At 43.5% G+C, this 20,775-nt stretch overlaps 1 protein-coding gene across 2 annotated transcripts in view; it reads right to left on the reverse strand.

The window, feature by feature from the left end:
* Positions 1-11,136: 11,136 nt before the first annotated feature.
* setd3 (SET domain containing 3, actin histidine methyltransferase) overlaps positions 11,137-20,775 on the reverse strand; it is a 33,591-nt gene continuing 23,952 nt past the window's right edge. For both annotated transcript variants that reach the window (XM_034111516.2, XM_071207145.1), the window contains exons 10-13: positions 18,417-18,583; positions 16,968-17,053; positions 13,847-14,007; positions 11,137-13,515 (exon numbers count right to left, since the gene is read on the reverse strand). In XM_034111516.2, the coding sequence (XP_033967407.1) occupies positions 13,069-13,515; positions 13,847-14,007; positions 16,968-17,053; positions 18,417-18,583 (861 nt within the window). In that variant the 3' untranslated portion in view covers positions 11,137-13,068. The remainder of the gene's footprint in view (positions 13,516-13,846; positions 14,008-16,967; positions 17,054-18,416; positions 18,584-20,775) is intronic.

Raw genomic sequence — 20,775 nt, forward strand, 5'->3', positions numbered from 1 at the left:
ATTCGCATGATGCGCTCTTGCGGAAGCCAATCAGCGGTGAGGATCTCAGCCTGCCGTCACTGATGTTCAACCAGAAAACATCAGCCGTTAGCTGTTAGCAGTTAGCACACAGAGATCACAGCTCCTCATATCTGTTCAGAAACTGTACAAAAGTTAAACAAGAACAAACCACAGACTGTCTGTGTCATGGTGAATACAGTCGCTGGTTTATTTATGTCTGTAGGCCGTTGGTATGAGTGTGGAATGAGCATATACAACGTTAGCTTAGCCTGGTCGACCCAATCTCCATTCAGAAAACAAGCATTTTAAGAGGTTTTTCGCCTGCCGTCTTGTCTGCACACTTGTCAAGCATTAATTCATGGTTTTTACTAACCGGTATCACTATGTTGTTACTTCGGCATCATTTAGAAACGTGTATTACAATTTAATCACGGTAAAATATGTTCATTTTGTTGTAGTTGTAGCTCCCGAGCCAGCGCGTCTTGTTTGAATGATGCGAGTAAACACAGCTGGCAGCCGCGGTGAAACTCGAGCTTTATGCTATGTTCACACCGGACGCGATGCGACGTTTGGGGGTGGCGCGATTACGTGTAAAGTCAATGCAGAGACGCGATCAGACGCGAATTCGCTCCGACGGCGCGCATGAAGGGGTGGACGCGGCGCGAATCACGCGATTGAGGCGATTGAAGGGGGCCGCGTCAAACGCGAGAGTTACATTTTTTCAACTCGGGCGTCAAATTCACGTGACGCGTTCTCGCGGAAGCCAATCAGCGGTGAGGATCTCAGCCTGCCGTCACTGACGTTCAACCAGAAAACATCAGCCATTAGCTGTTAGCAGTTAGCACACAGAGATCACAGCTCCTCATATCTGTTCAGAAACTGTACAAAAGTTAAACAAGAACAAACCACAGACTGTCTGTGTCATGGCGAATACAGTCGCTGGTTTATTTATGTAGGCCGTTGTTATGAGTGTGGAGTGAGCATATACAACGTTAGCTTAGCCTGGTCGACCCAATCTCCATTCAGAAAACAAGCATTTTAAAAGGTTTTTCGCCTGCCGTCTTGTCTGCAGACTTGTCAAAGCATTAATTCATGGTTTTTAATAACCGGTATCAGTATGTTGTTACGTCGGCATCATTTAGAAACGTGTATTACAATTAAATCACGGTAAAATATGTTCATTTTGTTGTAGTTGTAACTCCCGAGCCAGCGCGTCTTGTTTGAATGATGCGAGTAAACACAGCTGGCAGTTGCGGTGAAACTCGAGCGACTAGAGCAGGGGTGGCCAACCCGCGGCTCTCGAGCCGCATGCGGCTCTTTGCCTAGTTTCATGCGGCTCTTCAGTTCATAATGGATTTTATATGTGTGAGTTTGGGGGAGAGACACTGACTCCTGACTAGTGTTGCACGGTGTACCGATACTTGAAAGGTATACCGCGATACCCTGCCGTTAAAAACGATACGATTCCTCCGTTTCATTAGTATCGGTACTTTAAGAATGACGGGGAAAAGTACTCCGGTGAGAAAGCGCTGTTTTAATAAGAGCCGTGTGTGTTCAGCGCTCTGCTTCCACTCCCTGCACTGCAGCGTGCCTGCAGTCCCGCCCCTCTCAAGCACGCTCAAGTGCCTCCCCTCTCTCGTGCACGCGCTAGCTGCCAGAGCATGTGAGAAAAGGAGAAGCATGGCTGCACGTGGGAGTGCAACTGCTGCTGCACCTCGGCTTGTTGACAAAAAAGACGCCAGAAGCGAAATGTGGAAGTATTTGAGCTATATCTCTGACAGTGAGGGCAAGCCTACGGACACCACGAGGCCTGTCTGTGAGAAATGTATTAATTTGATTTAATACGAATTCTTGTCATTTATTTTATTTATTGTTCTCATTGTTTAAAAGTTTGTGTTATGGTTATGGTTCTGGTGTGAAATAAAGCACAATAATTACATTTAAGACTGTTTACCTTTTTTTAAGAAAAGCATCGAAAAGGAATCGCAATTCTTGATTTGGTATTGAAACCAAAAAAAAAATCGTTGATTAAACATCCAGTGTTTCCACTACCATTGTCTTGGAGGGGCGCTGCACCCCGCCAACGGAGCCCCCCCCTGAAATTCAAGGTGTTTACAAAATATATATAATTTTTTTTTAAATATATATATAGCACCAAATTTCAAATAATCTATAACTACTGTCACTTTTCACATTGAACATGTGCTCTTTTATTAAATAAACTAAACGCTTTCATTTGAAGTTGTGAGTTTAGTGTTTTTGACCCTAAGAAACACTGATGCATTAATCAATAACAATAATCCACAGCTCCTCTCTCTGCTCCAGAGGATTTAAAAAATATATCCCAATGCCACAAAAATGCATCAGTGACGTGGTTGAAATCTTGTCTCCAGAAAACAAAAAACTGAAACAAGCGGTATCAGTGACTGTGTGTTTGATGTGGCTCTTTGCAGTAACAGAGAAAACATGTGGCTCTTAACCTCTGACTGGTTGGCCACCCCTGGACTAGAGCGATGCGATAGGAGCGTTTAGAGCGAAGCGAATATTCGCATCGCGTCCGGTGTGAATGTAGCATTACCCTATCGTCTATTCCTTGACCTCTGAGTGAAACGTCACAGGGTTAAGGGATAGTGGATACGAGAATTCAAAAGGACTTAGGAGAAGAGACTGCGGTACTTTAGAGAATCCGAATGCACTTTCACTATCTGACATGTTTATGATGCGCCAGCGGACGTCATGAATGTGCGTCTGCTGCTGTGGGGAAACCATGGAAACTACAGTTCTCTATACAGCGGACGACAACATGGATGTTTAATAAGAACGAGGGACTTCTGTAAACTCATCTAGAGACTCTGCTCCGTGCTCTGATGCTGTTGCTTTGCTTTATGAACGTGGACAACAGAGAAACATATTCTTCATGACCAAAGTTGGAATTGAAATAAAAAAGGAAAGTGAAACTTATGCTCGTCACCCTCTTCCTCCGGTCGTTCATATTTCTCTTTTTGATTATGATACTGATGAACGTTCAAAACAAAGCACTTTGGCAACTTACCACATACGTTTTAAAAAGCTTAATAAGCACCGTAACTTTCATGATATCATTTCTCCGTCATAATTGGTTGTTTCCGTGAACGGCCGATTGTTATGAGACAGCAAATGCTGCGGCTGCAAGGCATTGTGGGGCAGCATTTTCTCCTCTCCTGTCGGTTAGGGAGGTCCAGTGGTTCCTAAGCTAAAGGAGGTGATAAAGGAAGTTTGAAACCTCCTTTCCTATCATCTAGAGCAGTGGTTCCCAACCTTTTTTCCCAAGAGCCCCCCCAAATAACTCCTGTTGGAAGTTGCGCCCCCCCCCACACACAAACAATTACCGCAACAGCGGTAATTAAAGTTTAAAAGTCTAAAAAATGCTACAACTACTGTCATAAACTGGATGAATGTGAAGTATTTTGTTAAAGGAGGATAAAAGTGTAATTAAGGAGCACTATTGGAGTGACTTTGATGGTTATTGTACTCAGGATTAATTTATTTGGATTCCCGCTGTATGAAGAAATTAAAGGACGACAATTCACAAAGGGATTAAACTGTTTAAAACACATGCTCAAAGTAAGCCGGATTTTGCCGATGTGTTTATGTGGATTCAAAAAAGTCGTAAATAATCTACAAAATGGAGGAGACCGATCTGATTGGAGCAACTGTGACAAATAATCCAATTGAAACCTGCATGGACAATGACTATGTTTTTAAAAATGCGCCTAAATATGATATTTGGCCTCAAATCATCTGAGGCCTGGCGCCCCCCCTGCGATCTTTGGCGCCCCTCCAAGGGGGGCACGCCCCCCAGGTTGGGAACCACTGATCTAGAGAATTTTAACGGCACTTATCATGGCTGCCACTGAGGGACTTCCGGGTCATTTCACTCCGTTAGGAAGGTTCCTAAGGTAAATGGACTATTCGACTTCAGCCCATGGTTTCTCCAAAATTACCTACCCCACCTTTAAAGGTCTATTGTTCCATTTTGCAGAAGTCATAGATTGCAGAGCCGGTTCTGTGACAAACTTGACTCCTACAATTATCATGTAACACCTTGTTATATTTTTGATATATTATTCAGCACTTAAAACTGTTTTTTTCCTCGGAAAGTCTATGACTTTATCAAAAAATATTAAGACTTTACACTTAAATACATCTAATAGATTATGTTCTGTATATATTCCGTTTAGACATCTTTGTCACCTTGTAACCTAAACAGTACTGAGACGGTCCTTGATGTTGAAGTCACTTTCGAGGAATCCTGCATCAGTGTTAATGCAGTGGACTAGCACAGGCAGAGCAACATAACAATGTGTTTGTCTGTCCATCACGTTCACACACTTCCTTCGATGCTGCTGTCTTTAACATGACCCCCCCCCCCCAACAGCAGCATGGTGCCATAAACATGTGCATGACAATCCACAATGAGCTGCACCGCCCCAGGCCACTGCTATTCTGTATGAATATGGATGGCAGTTTATAATTCATAGGGCAGAATTACTTGGAGTGCTGGTCCCTGACACAGCGAGGACTAACAATACTGGACATGCCTTGCTCTCCGCTGCCCATCCCATTGACCATTATAATAATATATTCAAGGATTAAAGGGGTTTTATCTGAGAGCTCGATGAAATATGAATGGGCCATTTCAAAATGTAATTGCAGTGAATTAAATGATTCAAGATAATGTTTATTTTATAAATTGATAATAAGGCCAGGGGCAAGAAAGAGGAAAATACATTAAAATAAACCTTTTTGCCTCCAACAAAAGGAGAACGGAGAGGAATAAGAGACAGTCGATGACCTCCAGTCTCTGGATGAGGAGAGGGCTTGATCCAAAGATTAAGGTTTAGAGCAACACCACACAACAAAAGAGGAGTGGGATGAAGTGTAATCTCCGACAGCTTCAGGCCTGGTGTCCTTACTGCACAGGGACCCAGAACGATCCTGCATAAAGTGTGAGGAGGTGACTGCCAAGGAGCTGGTGAGGATCACACACACTCAACACACACAGAAGCAGCAAAAATACATAATGTGTCCAATATTCATACATGATTGAATCCAATATCCACACATTTGTGATGGAAAAGTTCTGGAGCTACGGAAAGACGAACGTGATGTAAATAAAGAGTTTTGCGTTCAAAGTGTCGGCATAGTGTCAACGAGAGCTGGTGTTGGACATATTATGGTTAACTACCACAATCAAGCCTTCAGAACTGACGGGGTTAACTCAGAGCGATTCTGAATCACCAGTCCAATTTAATGAGCCAAAAGATGCTTTTTTCAAAAGTCAAAAACAACAATATCTATCTACAAAAGTAGGGGGACCAGGGACAGTTGTAATTACATTTTTCATATTGTCCAGAATTTCCAAAAACATTTTGAGTAGAACTATGGGTCCCGCTTTAACTGAAACACCTCAAACAGTTTGCTATTTTATTGACTGGCTAATTTATATTTCATTTGAGAAGGAGATGACAAGACTATTACTGCCTTCATGTCTTTGCGTTATTATTATCAACTAAGCGGCACCCTCCTGGGCCTCACAGTGAAGCCCATGCAGAAGGGCAAAAAGCTGCAGTTCACGGAGTGGCCACCGGATGCCCATTCTTTTATTAGCCGGGAGCCAAGATAACACCCAGACATTTGTTTGAATAACTCATAGAAATTCAACAAAAAATCATCAGCAAGTTTAAGACAGTTCTGAAGCATAAAGGCCAAACATTAACTTATTTGTTGTTCTTTTGAGCAGTAAAAATAAATAAAATGAAGACTTGGATTTGAAAAAAAGAAACAAAAAAAAAGATGATGAGACGGTCCCCTATTATACTGTTTTCCATCCATATATAATAGTTCTCAGATATATACAAAACATGTCTCTGAAGGGAAAAGAAAGTTTGGGGCTCTCTGCTGGAACTGCTACCCCCGCGACCCGACCACGGATAAGCGGGAGAAGATGGATGGATGGATGTCTCTGAAGTGTTTGGCTCTAAATATCAAACAGATCATTGTAGCATCCCATAATCTCAGACTCTGTTTCAGCCCTGTTTCCAAAATGCTGATATAATATAATCTGTTACTTTAGATGAAGATAAGGAGCCCCTCCCCACGCCCCTCTGAGAGACATTTGGTTAAAAATAACACAATGGTGCTCTAGGAGGAGATTCAGGTGATAAGGTGTGTGTGTGGGGGGGGGGGGGGTTATTGGCTAATAGAGTGGTGCAGTGACGAGTCCTAAAACCCAGAAGTGAGTTAGCATTTCACCACTTCCTGTTCCCTCGTCTCAGCCAATGGGATTTCTCCATAGGATTTTGGAAAATAGCTGGAAATAAGGTCTGTGTTTGACACAAATTGAAGAGACGGATCACGTTTTGTTCTGCGACATTAAATCCATCAGCTGTGACCCCACTGGTGATTTCTGAAGAGTTGACGTCTCTGAAAAACGATGGTTGTTACCATGTGGCTGAATAGGACTACAGAAGTTGTCGAGGACGTTGTACGTCATTACGCCGAACAAGTAAACACTCCTCTAAGTTTGTTTCTGTTCTGCTTGAAAGCAAGTCCCTGCCTTCTGCAAACTCTTAAAACAGACGCTTCAACTCGTACCATTTAGAATCTGTGTGTTTGAATATGGATTCTTAAGTCGGCGTGACGTTGAAGCAGCGACCCTGCTGTAGTTCCTTTATAGCATAACGTTAGCATGTTGCTTCTGGCGATTAGATTTATGATTCGAAAATTATAAAAGTAGGGTAGACATTAGGGGTGTTGAAAATAATCGTTTCTACGATGCATTGCGATGCGGACGTGGACTATTCGGTATCGATGCAGTGACGGAAGATATTCGATTATAGCGTAGTAACGTTGCTTCCTGATTTTCCGGCCGCGACTTTACTATAATGTTTTTTTTTCTGTCACTTTAATATCAAATCGGTTGGTGACGCAGAGATCAGGGAACAGACGTGACAGCGGCACAGCAACACCGAACACGGAGCAGTCTGCTTTATCCACCAACACAAGAACACCAGTCCAGAACCAGCAGCAGAAGAACCCGATCTGAATCACTCCGTGTCGCTGCGGCTCAGATGCCCCTTTCACACCAGCGCCTTTTCAGCTCCGGCTCGGAGCTAGAGCCTGAAAAGCGCCGGGTTTTCCTGTTCACACCGGAGCCGCGCCGGCTCTTAGCTCCGGAATCCGCTTCATTTCCAGCTCCAAAAAATTGTCGGTCCAGAGGCAAGAGCTTTGGAGCTAAGAGGTGACGTCGCTTACGTCTCTCTCACGTCGAGGCGTGCAGGAAACTAAACCCACCTCCCCTGAACATGGGTCGACTGTTATGCCTGCCTACAAGCAGTAGTGCCTATAAACACACTTTATAAAGTCAGGCAGCACTAACCAGGCTTCGTGTGATTCTGTTTATTTGTACCTTACTTTGACCATCCGTTCACTGTTATCGATCATTGTGGAGAGAGGCAGACGTGTTGTTTTGTATTATTGCAGCTATCGGATGCAAGTAGTCAGTTTAGCTTCGGTTGCTATGCCAACATCACCCGTTTTATACCAGAGAAACTTTCATAACAGCGTTGTGATACCAAACAGTGTCAATTCAGACTGACACACATTCACTTAGGCTAAGGGAACTGGGGATATGCATCAGCTGCTTGTGTGAGTCGGACAGTGAACACTTTAGAGCGGCCGCTGCAGTGTGAGCTAACCGGGAGCTAACGGGAGAATAAACTCCCGTGGAAGAGCAGCACTGCAGCGGTCGGTAAATGCTGCAGAAACATATTAATAAACAATGAACCACGGCACTCTGGAGCAAAGCATAAGGTTGGAGAAGTCGTTATTCAATTTATTCTGGCTTCGTGTGATTAAAAGCAACACGATCATCGACCCGACGCAGTTGTTGTTGTTGTGAGCTGCCGTTGGGGAGCAAATCAGCGATGTAAAGGGTGACGTCATGACGCAGCAAGGGCAGCTCTGGGGCGCCAGTGGGCGGTGTGAACAGAGCGGGAGCTGAAAAGGGAAACCGGAGCTGAACCAGAAAAGCTCCCGCTCGGAGCTAGAAACTGAAAAGCGCTGGTGTGAAAGCCGCAAGAGACACAGACAGGGATTTATGTTTTTCAAAGATAATCGCGTTACAATCATGACAGGTTTTTGGTGGATTTAATTAAGTCTTGGATTGCAGAGTATGAATATCCTCTAGCAATTTGCAGACGATATATACGTGTGTGAAGTTTGTGAAGGCAGGAGGAAAAAAGCTTCCGCGATCACCGTCTCCTCTCCGTTCCTCCAAGCCCCGCCCCCTCCCTGGAAATAATGAGTGACATGCCAATAGAAACTTTATTATTCACTTAATCACTGAGATATAATGAAGCTAACTTAATCTCATACATTCATGGGATTTATGTCACAGTAAGACAGAGAATGTAAGTGTGCACCCACATGCACTATTTTAGTTGTTATATGCTGTTGTAAATCCTCCTGTTGTCTGCTGTGTTCAGACTCAGGTCCTGTGTGTGATGCCTCCTTCAGGACATTCAGTGTCCTTTCTTAACAGAAGGCCGTGGCTAGAAGCTGCAGCTAGACTGCAGAAGCATTAGCTTTTTGTTTTTGAGGATGGAACAACTTCACACACGGAGGCTAGACCTATACAATTCATTTATTTTGGTTTATAAATTAATGTCAAGACATTTATGTTATTTGAAGCACTTTCTAAATAATAAAAAGAGAGTTCATATGTATTTACTGCATGTATGCATTGATGAAAAATAAGCCATGGGCAGTAATATAGAAAATTGAGGATGCAACGCATTGGTATGAATCGTGATATCGAACCGAATCGAATCGTTGATAGGATAATCTTAATCGAATCGAATCGTGAGACCAGTGAAGATGCACAGCCCTAGTAGACATGTGGATATTATCTGGCTGAACAAAACGTGCATTTATCAAACAGGTTCGTTTTCCACAGACCTTATTTCGAGCTATTTTCCAAAATCCTATGAGAAATCCCATTACTTTCTGTCGAGGGAACCAGCAGCTTCCTTCCGGGTAAATACGTCATCCCTGCACCACTTAATGGTTACACAAGCCAACAAAAATAAAATAAAAATCGTTTTTATATAAATGGATCAGGACACAAAGAGAGAGACTCTTTTTTCGTGAAACTTTCAGAATCTCTTTACACAGAGGGGACACATGTTGATGTATAAAAGACATACAAAAGTGGATTTTGCATAATAGGTCCCCTTTAACAATCTGGTCACAGCGTGTTGGTTACTGAGCTTTACAGCTGATGGTGAGTGTTTCTTGACTTAATGCACAGACAGGAGATGAATACTGTATAAATCAAATGGTCTCACTCTGTGATACAGCAAATAAGCATAATGTTGATCTTTGCCTACAGATATTGTTATAACATATTTCCAAAGTCAAAAGCTGTGTAACCTGAAAAAATACATTTCAACCACAGTTAAAAAACACAACCAGTTTAGGTAACTGTTTTTGGTGAAAATCCAAAATATAAACAGTTAAACCTGTTCACATCAGGTTTCAGACCCACTGAACTCTATGAAGTGTTTCTGATGGAGGAAAACAGCTGAGCCAACTCTCCACTAGAACATCAGCATGGAGTTAAGAGAGCCGACTGTCAGCCACTAAACATCATCCGTTCTCTCTGAACAAAGAGATACCATTTACCTTTAATGCCTGCTTTTAAGGACGATGAATAACTAGGCAATGCTTTAGTGACAAGGAAATGATTTGTTAAAATATTAGATATGGCGTTATCTGTGACTTCAATGAAGATTAAGCTTATCCTTTGCATTGCATTTGTTAAATAGGTTTTACCCTACAAGTGTGATACAAATGAATATGAATATGGCATATGAAAAGAAATTAATTTGACTGGCTCATGAAAAACTCTTCTAAAGTAACAGTAAAATAAATAGGACCCCAACTAGACAATAATACACAATCCAACTAATAAGGTACAGCATAGAGTGCCACAGTGACGCGTCCTAAAACCCGGAAGTAAGCTTCTTCCGGTTCCCTCAACAAAAAAGCAATGCAATTTCTCCATAGGATTTTGGAAAATAGCTCAAAATAAGGTCGGTTGACACACATTTAAGAGACGGATCACGTTTTGTTCAGTCAGATAATCTCCGCATGTCTAACGTACTTTTATAATTTTCGAATCATAAATCTAATCGATAGATTTATGATCGATAGAGCTTACTTCTGCGTTTTAGGACTGTGGCACTCTATAAGGCACGGCACGGGTGTCCAAACTTTTTTCAAAGAGGGCCGGATTTGAAATGAATATGCCCGGGGGCCATTGTCCATTCTGACATTTTTTTAAACATAAAAATGACATACAAATACGCTGTTATATAATAATTTTCATTGTCACAATTATCTTTATTTTCCAAAGGCAGTATAAATAAAAACACTGCCTTTCATTCATATCTGGAGAGTCAGATAACATGGAATACCCTAACTTTGTAGCGGGTTTGACCTATTTTTAATAAAGTGGGGTGCTAGTCTGATTCAGGTCTGACATAATCTAAAATATTCAACATAAATTGTTAAGTCCGCTCCGGGCTTTACTGCAGATCCACCCAGGACAAAAACACAGCGTTTTCAACAACGGCATGAGAACGGCCACTTAGAGCGGGTGCTGCCGCCATGCGGTGAAAGGAGGAATTACATGTTAAATATTTATTCTGTTTGACAGTGCTAAAGGGCCTTAAATACTAAATTATGAGAACGGAGCCTACAGTTTGCAGAATTTCCGCATGGGCTTCCTGGCACTGCCCCGGAGTTTGCCGCTTGGCTCTGATAGGCCAGAAGTCGGTTTGATTGCATTCAGGATCGATTGCCTCTATCCTGTCCGGGTAGCCCGGATGTTGCACCCTCAACATTTTGGATGTCGAATTCGAAGCAACAAATTTGACCATTCAAATTTGTCTTTACTTGAATTTTTATATCTGAATTTCATCAATCGAAATTGAGCAACCCGAATATATTTTTGTATTACATTTTGAGATCTGAATTTGTGAACACTGAACAAATTACATTGAAATTCAGTTTTGGAAATTAAGTACCAAGATATTTCAGATTTTTATTTCACGTAAATTTGGAACAAAAAAAATCAGATACATGGTTTTCAAAGTAAAACATTTCAATTATATAAATTTGGTGGCTGATAACATTCAAATCATTGTCTCTTATTTGCTTCCATAAGTCAGTCCCCTGCTAATCTGCATCAGCCTACATGAGTCTCGTGTTTTCTGGTTTTCAACTGGTAAGAATGGCCAAAAATGAGACTTACATGTATGGCACATTTCCACTGCAGCGTGTAGCACGGTTTAAGCGTGCCATGCCAAACCCGACCCGTTTTTTGTTGCGTTTCCACTAGGGGTAGTTCCGGCTAACGGGTACTTTTTCACAGTTTTTCTGGCCCTCCAAAATCGTGGTTCTTTCTGGGCCAACAACCGGGCTGAATGCTAAACTAGTGACGTGAGTGGCTACAACTACAACACAATGAACATATTTGACCGTGATTTAATTGTAATACACGTTTCAAAATGATAAGTAACAATATACTGATACCGGTTAGTAAAAACCATGAATTAATGCTTTGACCAGTCTGCAGACAGACGAAAAACCTTTTAAAATGCGTGTTTTCTGAATGGAGATCGGCTAAGCTAACGCAGTATATGCTCCGACCGTCCACACTCACAACGGCCTATACAGACATAAATAAAGCAGCGACTGTATTCACCATGACACAGACAGTCTGTGGTTTGTACTTGTTTAACTTTTGTCTAGTTTCTGAACAGATATGAGGAGCTGTGAGCTCTGAGGGCTAACAGCTAACGGTTGATGTTGGTTTTGTGGTTCGCATTGAAGATGACGTCACGGCTCCGCCTACACTGCGTTACTATAGTTACTACACCAGTTCCTAAACTGTAATGGAAACGCAGCATAAAGTGAGCCTGGCCTACCAAGGCCTAACTATACCGTACTAAGCGGTGCGAGGCCCTGCAGTGGAAATGCGCCATTAGTAAGTTATTGTCTTTGTTTCAGTGCACTGAGTTGTTGGGGCCATCCCTGCAGATAACACCAACTACAGAGAGACAGAATCTACTGACGGAGTGCGTCCGTGTCTTTCATACAACGTTTTTCATGTAGAAATTGCCTCATTTTATGTCAGTCAAACTAAAATCAACAGGAGACCTCTATAATCTGTCCTGTGCTGTCTCAGTGAGTCGCACCCATCAATCCCTTCTGGTGACATCAGCAGATCATCACTGCAACATACACCAAGTACACTCAAAGAAACTTCTTAAAAACACAAAATAAAACAAAATTCTTGAATACTGAAACTACATAATTACTGAAATTAACATTTTGATGAAAAAAAAGAAGAAATCAAGCAAAAACCATCTTCCATTTTGGCATATCATACCATAACAACTAACATCAATTAAAACAATTGTTCTCAGACGTATGCATGTATGTTTTGCTTGCAGTTATTTTAAGCAGGATAAAAGGAGCAGAGGGCAGTGATGGTCTTAACTCAGAAGCACAAAAAGCCCTGGAGAAAACGATTGTCAAATCAAAGCATACAGGACATTTATGGAGACAAACTGCAGTAATAAACCAACCAATTCAGAAGATTAGAGACATTTTGGCTTTGTGGAAATAACATTCACCTAACTCCTTTTATTATTTTCTCTCACCTAACAATGTGCTGGAACCAGTTTGTGGTGTCCATCCTTCACTTGCTTCATGTGTGCAGGTCTAACACTAGTCACAAGCTGTTCTGCACACAGGGACACACCGGCAGCATTTTAAAAAAACGAAGAAAAGCCACGCTGGATGAACGTGCAATCTGAAAAGTTCTGCAGCTTTGCATTTGTTCAGCTTTAATATTTCAGAGTCATTTAAGAGACACAAACAAATTATAAATAGCATGAGCTGTGGCAGTAAGTGAAATACATTTATTCACAGTTGTTTTTTGGGACTATCATCAGTTCAACTGGCACTTAGGTTTGCTACCTCCTTTTGGCCCTTCTGGGTTGAACTTCCAATCGAGTCCAGAGCTGAATCAACATCTCCACTGATCCCCTCCAGTGTCAGCCCAGCATTAGCCTCTTGATCAAAACCAGCGGCAGCCTTGTCCCCATTCAGGAAGTGGCTGTGCTCCTCCACTTGGATCTCCTGGCCTTCTTCTACCTCCTCCAACTTTCGTAGAATGATCGGAAGCTTTGAATTTGCGTCAGAATTCTCCAGCAAAGCGATATCGCTTTCCTCATATCGAGGCAACGGAGCTCCCTCCTCGAGCTTCTTCTCAAAGTGCAAACGCTTGGCCCGTCCACTGGCCGAAGCCTTCTCCAGGATCTGCTTTTCAGCCAAGCTGAGCTGGACTGCCACCCGACAATTGAGGGATAGATCCGCTTTCTCAAGCATGGAGCTGTCCTCCTAGAGGAGACACGACCAGGAGGTAATGAGGAAAAGGGGAAGAAAGAAGAATGTGAAGATGACAATACATTCTAGGACGGTAAACTTTTTTTTTTTAACTTCAAATATTCACTTCCTAAGTGCTTGTCAGACCTTCGTAAAAGCTCCCGCCAAATCTGTATGACCTCAGGATGTGGGGGCAGAATCACCATTCTACCTAACGTGTCAGTGGCCATTCAGAGGTATCGCTGTTTTGAGCCGTCGGACAATCCATTTGGTTTGAACCATACTTGAACCTTTGACACCTCGTCTATGACAGCTTTCAACAAGACTTAGACACAAGTCCACTGACCTGTGAGGTGGTCTTGTAGGTCTTGAGCAGGAGAGCAGCCCTGGTCTCCAGGAAAGTCCACATCTTGATCTCGTTCTCCCAGCTGACAGGGAACTCGCTGTTGCCCAGGGTGAAGATCTTATTGACGGCACCGTCTCCGAGCAGGTAATCCTTTAGTTCCTCTGAAACCAGAGAGAATAAAAGTGTTCTGATCCCACCTGCACATCCATAACGTTTTCTGAAGTAAATGCAGCCATGGGCGTAAAATGAGGAGGTTGAGCAGGGGACAATATTCTTGTGGCCCCCCCATGCTCGGACCATATCAAGTTTCAAACTCAGCCTACATTTTATCTGAACGTTTGTGTGACTGCGTCTTGCACAGTGTTGCTATGATGGTAACAATATTTGTCTTGAGGCTGACAGAGTTCTCTAAAGCTCCTCTGTGGTACACTTCTGTCTTCTTGATGACACACAGAATCACAAACTCAAAACTATAACAGTACTGCTGTCGAGGCTGGTGAAAGAAACCAAAGCAAAACCACCTAACGTGTGTGTAAGATGTGGAGAAGAACGCAGATAGTTGCTTCTTCCCATAAACAAATCAGTCAAGCCATGTGTTAGTGGAAGTGTGTGAGTCGTCAGAGTCGACGTTTCGACATGATTCCAAACCAGACCAATGGAAACACAACCAAAAGTGGCATGCAGATATTTACCTTCAAACTAATTAGACCTGATATGAAGCCGGATGTCCAACAAAACCGATTTAAAATAGTTTTAGAAAAAATGAAATCATAATACTAAAACGCAGTCAATAACAAAGATCCAGTTACTTTAGAGTCAACACGAAGACTGGCAGCAGCATGATCTCTATCATCAACAAGAAGCCATAGGATGAAGATTATAAATAGTTCTAAGAATCAATGCACCTCGTATTTCCTCTTAAACATTTTTTAGGAAAAAGAAACCGTACACTTTCAAATGAATCCAAACGATTGTTTTATTAAATGGTATCACATTTCAAAAGGAGATGCTGGCTTCCCCTGCTTCTTGTATTTTTGTGAATAATTTGTGAAGTAATACCTCAAGGGCTGGGACAGATGGTTGCATCCCTTTTGGATCCGATTCAAAGTCAAACATATAACCAATAAATGCTTAACTGTTTTGCTAACTAATGTCTCATCCAACATCTCTAATGGCAACATGGAAGCATGCAGGTTGGAGGCTTTCACTTTGTAGTGGGTGGTGACTGTTTGCTCTGGTTCAAATATCAAACACATGCAGGACAATGGACCGTCTTACTATATAAGGTAGACCCTCCAGAAAAACGTGGGCAAAAATCCTTGATTATGCGATTACAAATGCGGGATTTTATGTGATTTTATGCGGTGAAATTGCGGGAAGTTGCGAAACATGCTAAATATGCGGAAAAAATAAATATGTCTTATTTATTCTCTCTCACACACAACCTGCCACTAACGTTAAACCCCTTTACTATTCAATTAAACACATTCAATGTTTATTTATTGTAAAAGCAATTGGGCTATTTTAAACACACACACACACACACACACACACACACACACACACACACACACACACACACACACACACACACACACACACACACACACACACACACACACACACACACACACACACACACACACACACACACACACACACACACACACACACACACACACACACACACACACACACACACACACACACACACACACACACACACACACACACACACACACACACACACACACACACACACACTTTTAATTTACTCGTTCGTTATCTGACCAGCTTCAATCTTGTAGGCTTCTCACCTCGTTTCTTGTAGCCCTCTAAAGGGTTTTGGAGGTCGATGCCTCGGTGAACGTGAGTTGTTTGGCTTTCTTGTGCAGCAGAAAGCAGTTTCGAATGTTTGAATGAATCAAAGTGGGTCGTCACCGTGGAATTTCTCTTATGCTCCAACACAGTTGCACGGGGTGCAGAATAGTTTCCCCCCACTTTCGTGCAAGACATCGGGGAACTGCTTTGCCCGGTCTTTAGCAGAAATGTTCGTCGGTAGATGAGATGGATTCCATTTGTTCATCTTGGTGTTTTCTCTCTCGTGTGAGCTCCACACGTTCACTCTACGGTGTTGTTTACCTTCTGTGATGCGCGAGCTGATGACGTCGCGTCCTCATCATCACCATCATCATCATCACTACTCCACGTCAAGACGAGTTAACTTTTTTTGCGGGGATTATGCGGCCTTTTGATAAATATGCAGCCTTTTAAAAATCTGCGCCTTTTTGCTGATTATGCGGTAAATTCTGCGATCGCAGAATGGCGTTTTTCTGGAGGGTCTAATAAGGGCTAACATTAAACATTTAGCTTTGTGCGTTAATGTTCTCTCCATACCTGGACCTAACTGTCTTAGTTTTGGACACATGGAAAGAAACATAGTAATCATCTCATCAGACCCTGAAGAACTTTAGAATGTGTCGACTATTTATAAAACTATGACTTTGTGTCAAAAGGTTGCCAAGCAGGAACTCCTGACCTTCTGGCAGAGTTGGAGCAGAACGTTGGTGGAGATCAGCAGTTATCGTGTCATCTACAATCATTGAGCATCTTCTCTGCTGCCTCTGATCTACACACTGAACACAAGTGTTACATGGGCAAGGTGAAAGAGGCTGTATGTGCACACTGTTCCATCATGTCACATCTGGTAGGACGCACACAAGGCACTGGGGCCATTAAAACATGAACATGCAGCTAAAGAGTGAATAATAGATAGGCGTAATCCTGAAGATGTGTCCCGTGACAGAGCCCTGGTGTGGTCGGGGATTTATGACACCGTGCATTGTGCATGCATGCTGATGAATATTGTAAATCCTGTGGCGGATCGCTCCCGTCACACATCTGGTGGCCTGCCTTGATTCATTAACCTGCCGAGGAATGGACAGGCCTGGCTCTTCCTCTTCCTCTCCACTGATGTACGGAGGAAGCAGTCACTCGACGGCCGTCTCCGAGAAGTGGCAGAGACTTTGTGGCTTCCAGGTTCCACAGGGAACGTCCTGCTGGCGTGTGTGTGTGTGTGTGTGTGTGTGTGTGTGTGTGTGTGTGTGTGCGTGTTTCTTACGCTCTGTCATGCAGAAGACTCTTAGGAAGGCAAGGAGCTGGGCTGATATCGGGGGTTCATTACAGTGCACTGCAAAGACACACGATCTGTAGACAACAAACAAAACAAAATATTAATGACAGATCAATAAACGCATAGAATAAGAAATGGAGATTACTTACACATGGAACACGTCTGATTCTGTTATAATACTGCTAAGACTACTTGTATCATATGTATACATGTCTCTGCTTCAGTAGTATACATCTTTATCAGGAATATTTGATATTGTGCATTACTTGTGATATATGCCTTTTCTACTTTATTATGTCTATACTTTAATCCACCTTTAAACTATGTTAATACCTGAACACACTGCAGCAACACAAGCATTTCAGAATGTGGGATCAATAAAAGTACTCCCTACCTATCTACTCGCATGTTAAAGGAACATTCTGGATGGCGTTCCATGCATGCACATTTCCAGAACTGGACAGAATCACATTAAAGTGCAGTCTTTCTTTTGTCTCTAAACGTATATTAATGTTACTGTGGAGGTGTTCCTCAGGATTCTGAGAGTCAGCAGGGAGGTAGTGTATGATCTGGGACTCAGCTAAATCCACTCACCATCATAACATTACTCTGAGGTTGTTTGGAAGGGGACAACATCCCCTTATTCCAGCAGAGTGATTGATGTGGTGGTCGGTAGCACAGGCTTACATCATTATACCCACACACATTTGAGCTGCCTCCCCACTTACTCAATCACTGCTCTGGCCACCGCTCCAGCACCAGCACCAGCGCAGGGAAGAACAGTCTTTGTAGCAAATGCTGTGGTCTATTACGCTGTGTGTTTTTGAAGACTTAGGAAAAAGGGCTTATTACAAATGTGCTAATTTAAAGTAAATTGTACTCACTTATTTCCACTTATCAGGCAGGAATGAAGTAGAGCACAGCAGTGATTTGAGAGTGCGAGCAGTGCTGATAGCAGCCGCTCGGCATCTCTCAGGCCCAACACTCACTCTGCTGCTGCTTCCTTTGAACATGATCTACGAGCATATCTGTCAGTTTAATGGAACGCCGTGGCAACAACAGGGATCGTTTCATTTCATGTTCACTGTTAAGGTTTAGACTGTCATCAATAAGAGATTAGAAGGAGTCTGATTAAAGATGTGGGGCAGAGAATGCAGCATATTAAGGAGCTAACCCTAACCCTAACCCTAACCCCTCATCAACTGATGAAGCTTCTTGGTGGTGAAAGTGTCGGGGCGGATGGTACATTGATACTTGGCTGGATGAGGGGGGGGGAATTCTCCTGCAACATTTATGTGTGTTTCTGGATGAACATATCTCCAGCTGGGAGACAAAGAGCTCCCAGCTGAGAGGGCATGGAGTCTGACATGACCCTGAAGCTCCGCTGGAACCACATCAGGAGCTTCTGTGAAAGAGTGGAGAGAGAGAGGGACTTACGCAGGAATGCCGGCTCGGGCCAGCACCTCGGCCTTCATGGCGTACAGTCGCTCGCTCTTACTGACGCCCAGCTTAATCTTCACTCGGTCGTGGGCGTTGTCTTGAAAGAAGAAGCCATTGTGGATGACAAACTCGGCATTTGATCTTGTGCCATAGAAGATGTAGATCTATAGAAACAGTGAATCATAGGCATCAACACCTTCATCATCTTGTCCGGCAGTGGCTCAGTCAGTAGGGGCGCCGGTTCAAGTCCCCGACCAGACCTAAATATGTGTATATGAGTGTGGACTGCTACTTGGAGAGGTCCCAGTTCTCCTCCTGCCCTGCCGTGGTGCCCTTGAGCAAGGCACCGGACATCCCCCTACCCCCCTCCCATGCTCCCGGGCGCTGTGCAATAGCTGCTCACTGCTCCTGGCACTAGGACAGGTTAAAGCAGAGCTCTGCATGTGTGACCATTACAGAGGGTTTCATCCCTCTGTCTGTTTAGATTCTTCTTCATGTATTTGGCTAATGATCAGAAAGCACTGTAAGACATAACATGTTTAAGTTGTTATTCAATCACGTCTCTCCTATAACAATGTCCGACATTTGGTGGTCAGTTTAACCAGTGGTCCATTTTTTATTGGCCCGCAGCAAATTATAAAAGTATAATGTAAAATGGCCTGCAACACTCTTAGTAACAGAATAATGAAACCCTATGGAGAGCTGTGATGTTTTTTCTGAAATCCTATTCAATTATCAACCAAAATGTACTTACACTAAATATATGTTTCTAACTTATAACTTTATTATTTAACTACAGTACTCTGGGTCAGTCCAACATGTTAATACACCTCACACTTGAATATATAAGAAAGTAAAAGTGAGGTTTTGGCTTTCTCAGGAGAATATCTATGTGTGCACAATTATTGGGCAACTATTAGTCTGCAGAATTACTATGCAACTAAAGGAAAAACGAAAATGTTCCCATCTCACTGGTTTATGTTCCTCTGTGAAAGTGAGAATAATAAACATACAACTCAGAATGTACAGATAAACATGTATAACGTAACAAAAAGACAAGATACCAATATAGCCATCCCCCCTTCTCTTCAATAACAGTCACAAGCTTTCCATTGATGGAGTCTGTCAGTTTCCACCACAGCCTCCCAGACTCTGTTCAGAGAGGGGTACTGTCTTCCTTTAACGTTAATCTCCAGTTTAAGAAGGGCCCACAAGTTCTCTATAGGGTTTAGGTCAGGTGAGGAAGGGGTTAGGTCAGGTGAGGAAGGGGTTAGGTCAGGAGAGGAAGGGGTTAGGTCAGGTGAGGAAGGGGTTAGGTCAGGTGAGGAAGGGGTTAGGTCAGGTGAGGAAGGGGTTAGGTCAGGAGAGGAAGGGGTTAGGTCAGGTGAGGAAGGGGTTAGGTCAGGTGAGGAAGGGGTTAGGTCAGGTGAGGAAGGGGTTAGGTCAGGTGAGGAAGGGGTTAAGTCAGGTGAGGAAGGGGTTAGGTCAGGTGAGGAAGGGGTTAGGTGAGGAAGGGGTTAGGTCAGGTGAGGAAGGGTTTAGGTCAGGTGAGGAAGGGTTTAGGTGAGGAAGGGGTTAGGTCAGGTGAGGAAGGGGTTAGGTCAGGAGAGGAAGGGGTTAGGTCAGGAGAGGAAGGGGTTAGGTCAGGTGAGGAAGGGGTTAGGTCAGGTGAGGAAGGGGTTAGGTCAGGAGAGGAAGGGGTTAGGTCAGGTGAGGAAGGGGTTAGGTCAGGTGAGGAAGGGGTTAGGTCAGGAGAGGAAGGGGTTAGGTCAGGTGAGGAAGGGGTTAGGTCAGGAGAGGAAGGGGTTAGGTCAGGAGAGGAAGGGGTTAGGTCAGGAGAGGAAGGGGTAGTAGGAGGAAGGGTTAGGTGAGGAAGGGGTTAGGTCAGGAGAGGAAGGGTTAGGTCAGGAGAGGAAGGGGTTAGGTCAGGAGAGGAAGGGGTTAGGTCAGGAGAGGAAGGGGTTAGGTCAGGTGAGGAAGGGGTTAGGTCAGGAGAGGAAGGGGTTAGGTCAGGTGAGGAAGGGGTTAGGTCAGGAGAGGAAGGGGTTAGGTCAGGAGAGGAAGGGGTTAGGTCAGGAGAGGAAGGGGTTAGGTCAGGAGAGGAAGGGGTTAGGTCAGGGAGGAAGGGTTAGGTCAGGAGAGGAAGGGGTTAGGTCAGGAGAGGAAGGGTTTAGGTCAGGAGAGGAAGGGGTTAGGTCAGGAGAGGAAGGGGTTAGGTGAGGAAGGGGTTAGGTCAGGAGAGGAGGGTTTAGGTCAGGTGAGGGGGGTTAGGTCAGGAGAGGAAGGGGTTAGGTCAGGAGAGGAAGGGGTTAGGTCAGGAGAGGAAGGGGTTAGGTCAGGTGAGGAAGGGGTTAGG

This window comes from Pseudochaenichthys georgianus, chromosome 22, assembly GCF_902827115.2.
Source record: "Pseudochaenichthys georgianus chromosome 22, fPseGeo1.2, whole genome shotgun sequence".
NCBI lineage: Eukaryota > Metazoa > Chordata > Actinopteri > Perciformes > Channichthyidae > Pseudochaenichthys > Pseudochaenichthys georgianus.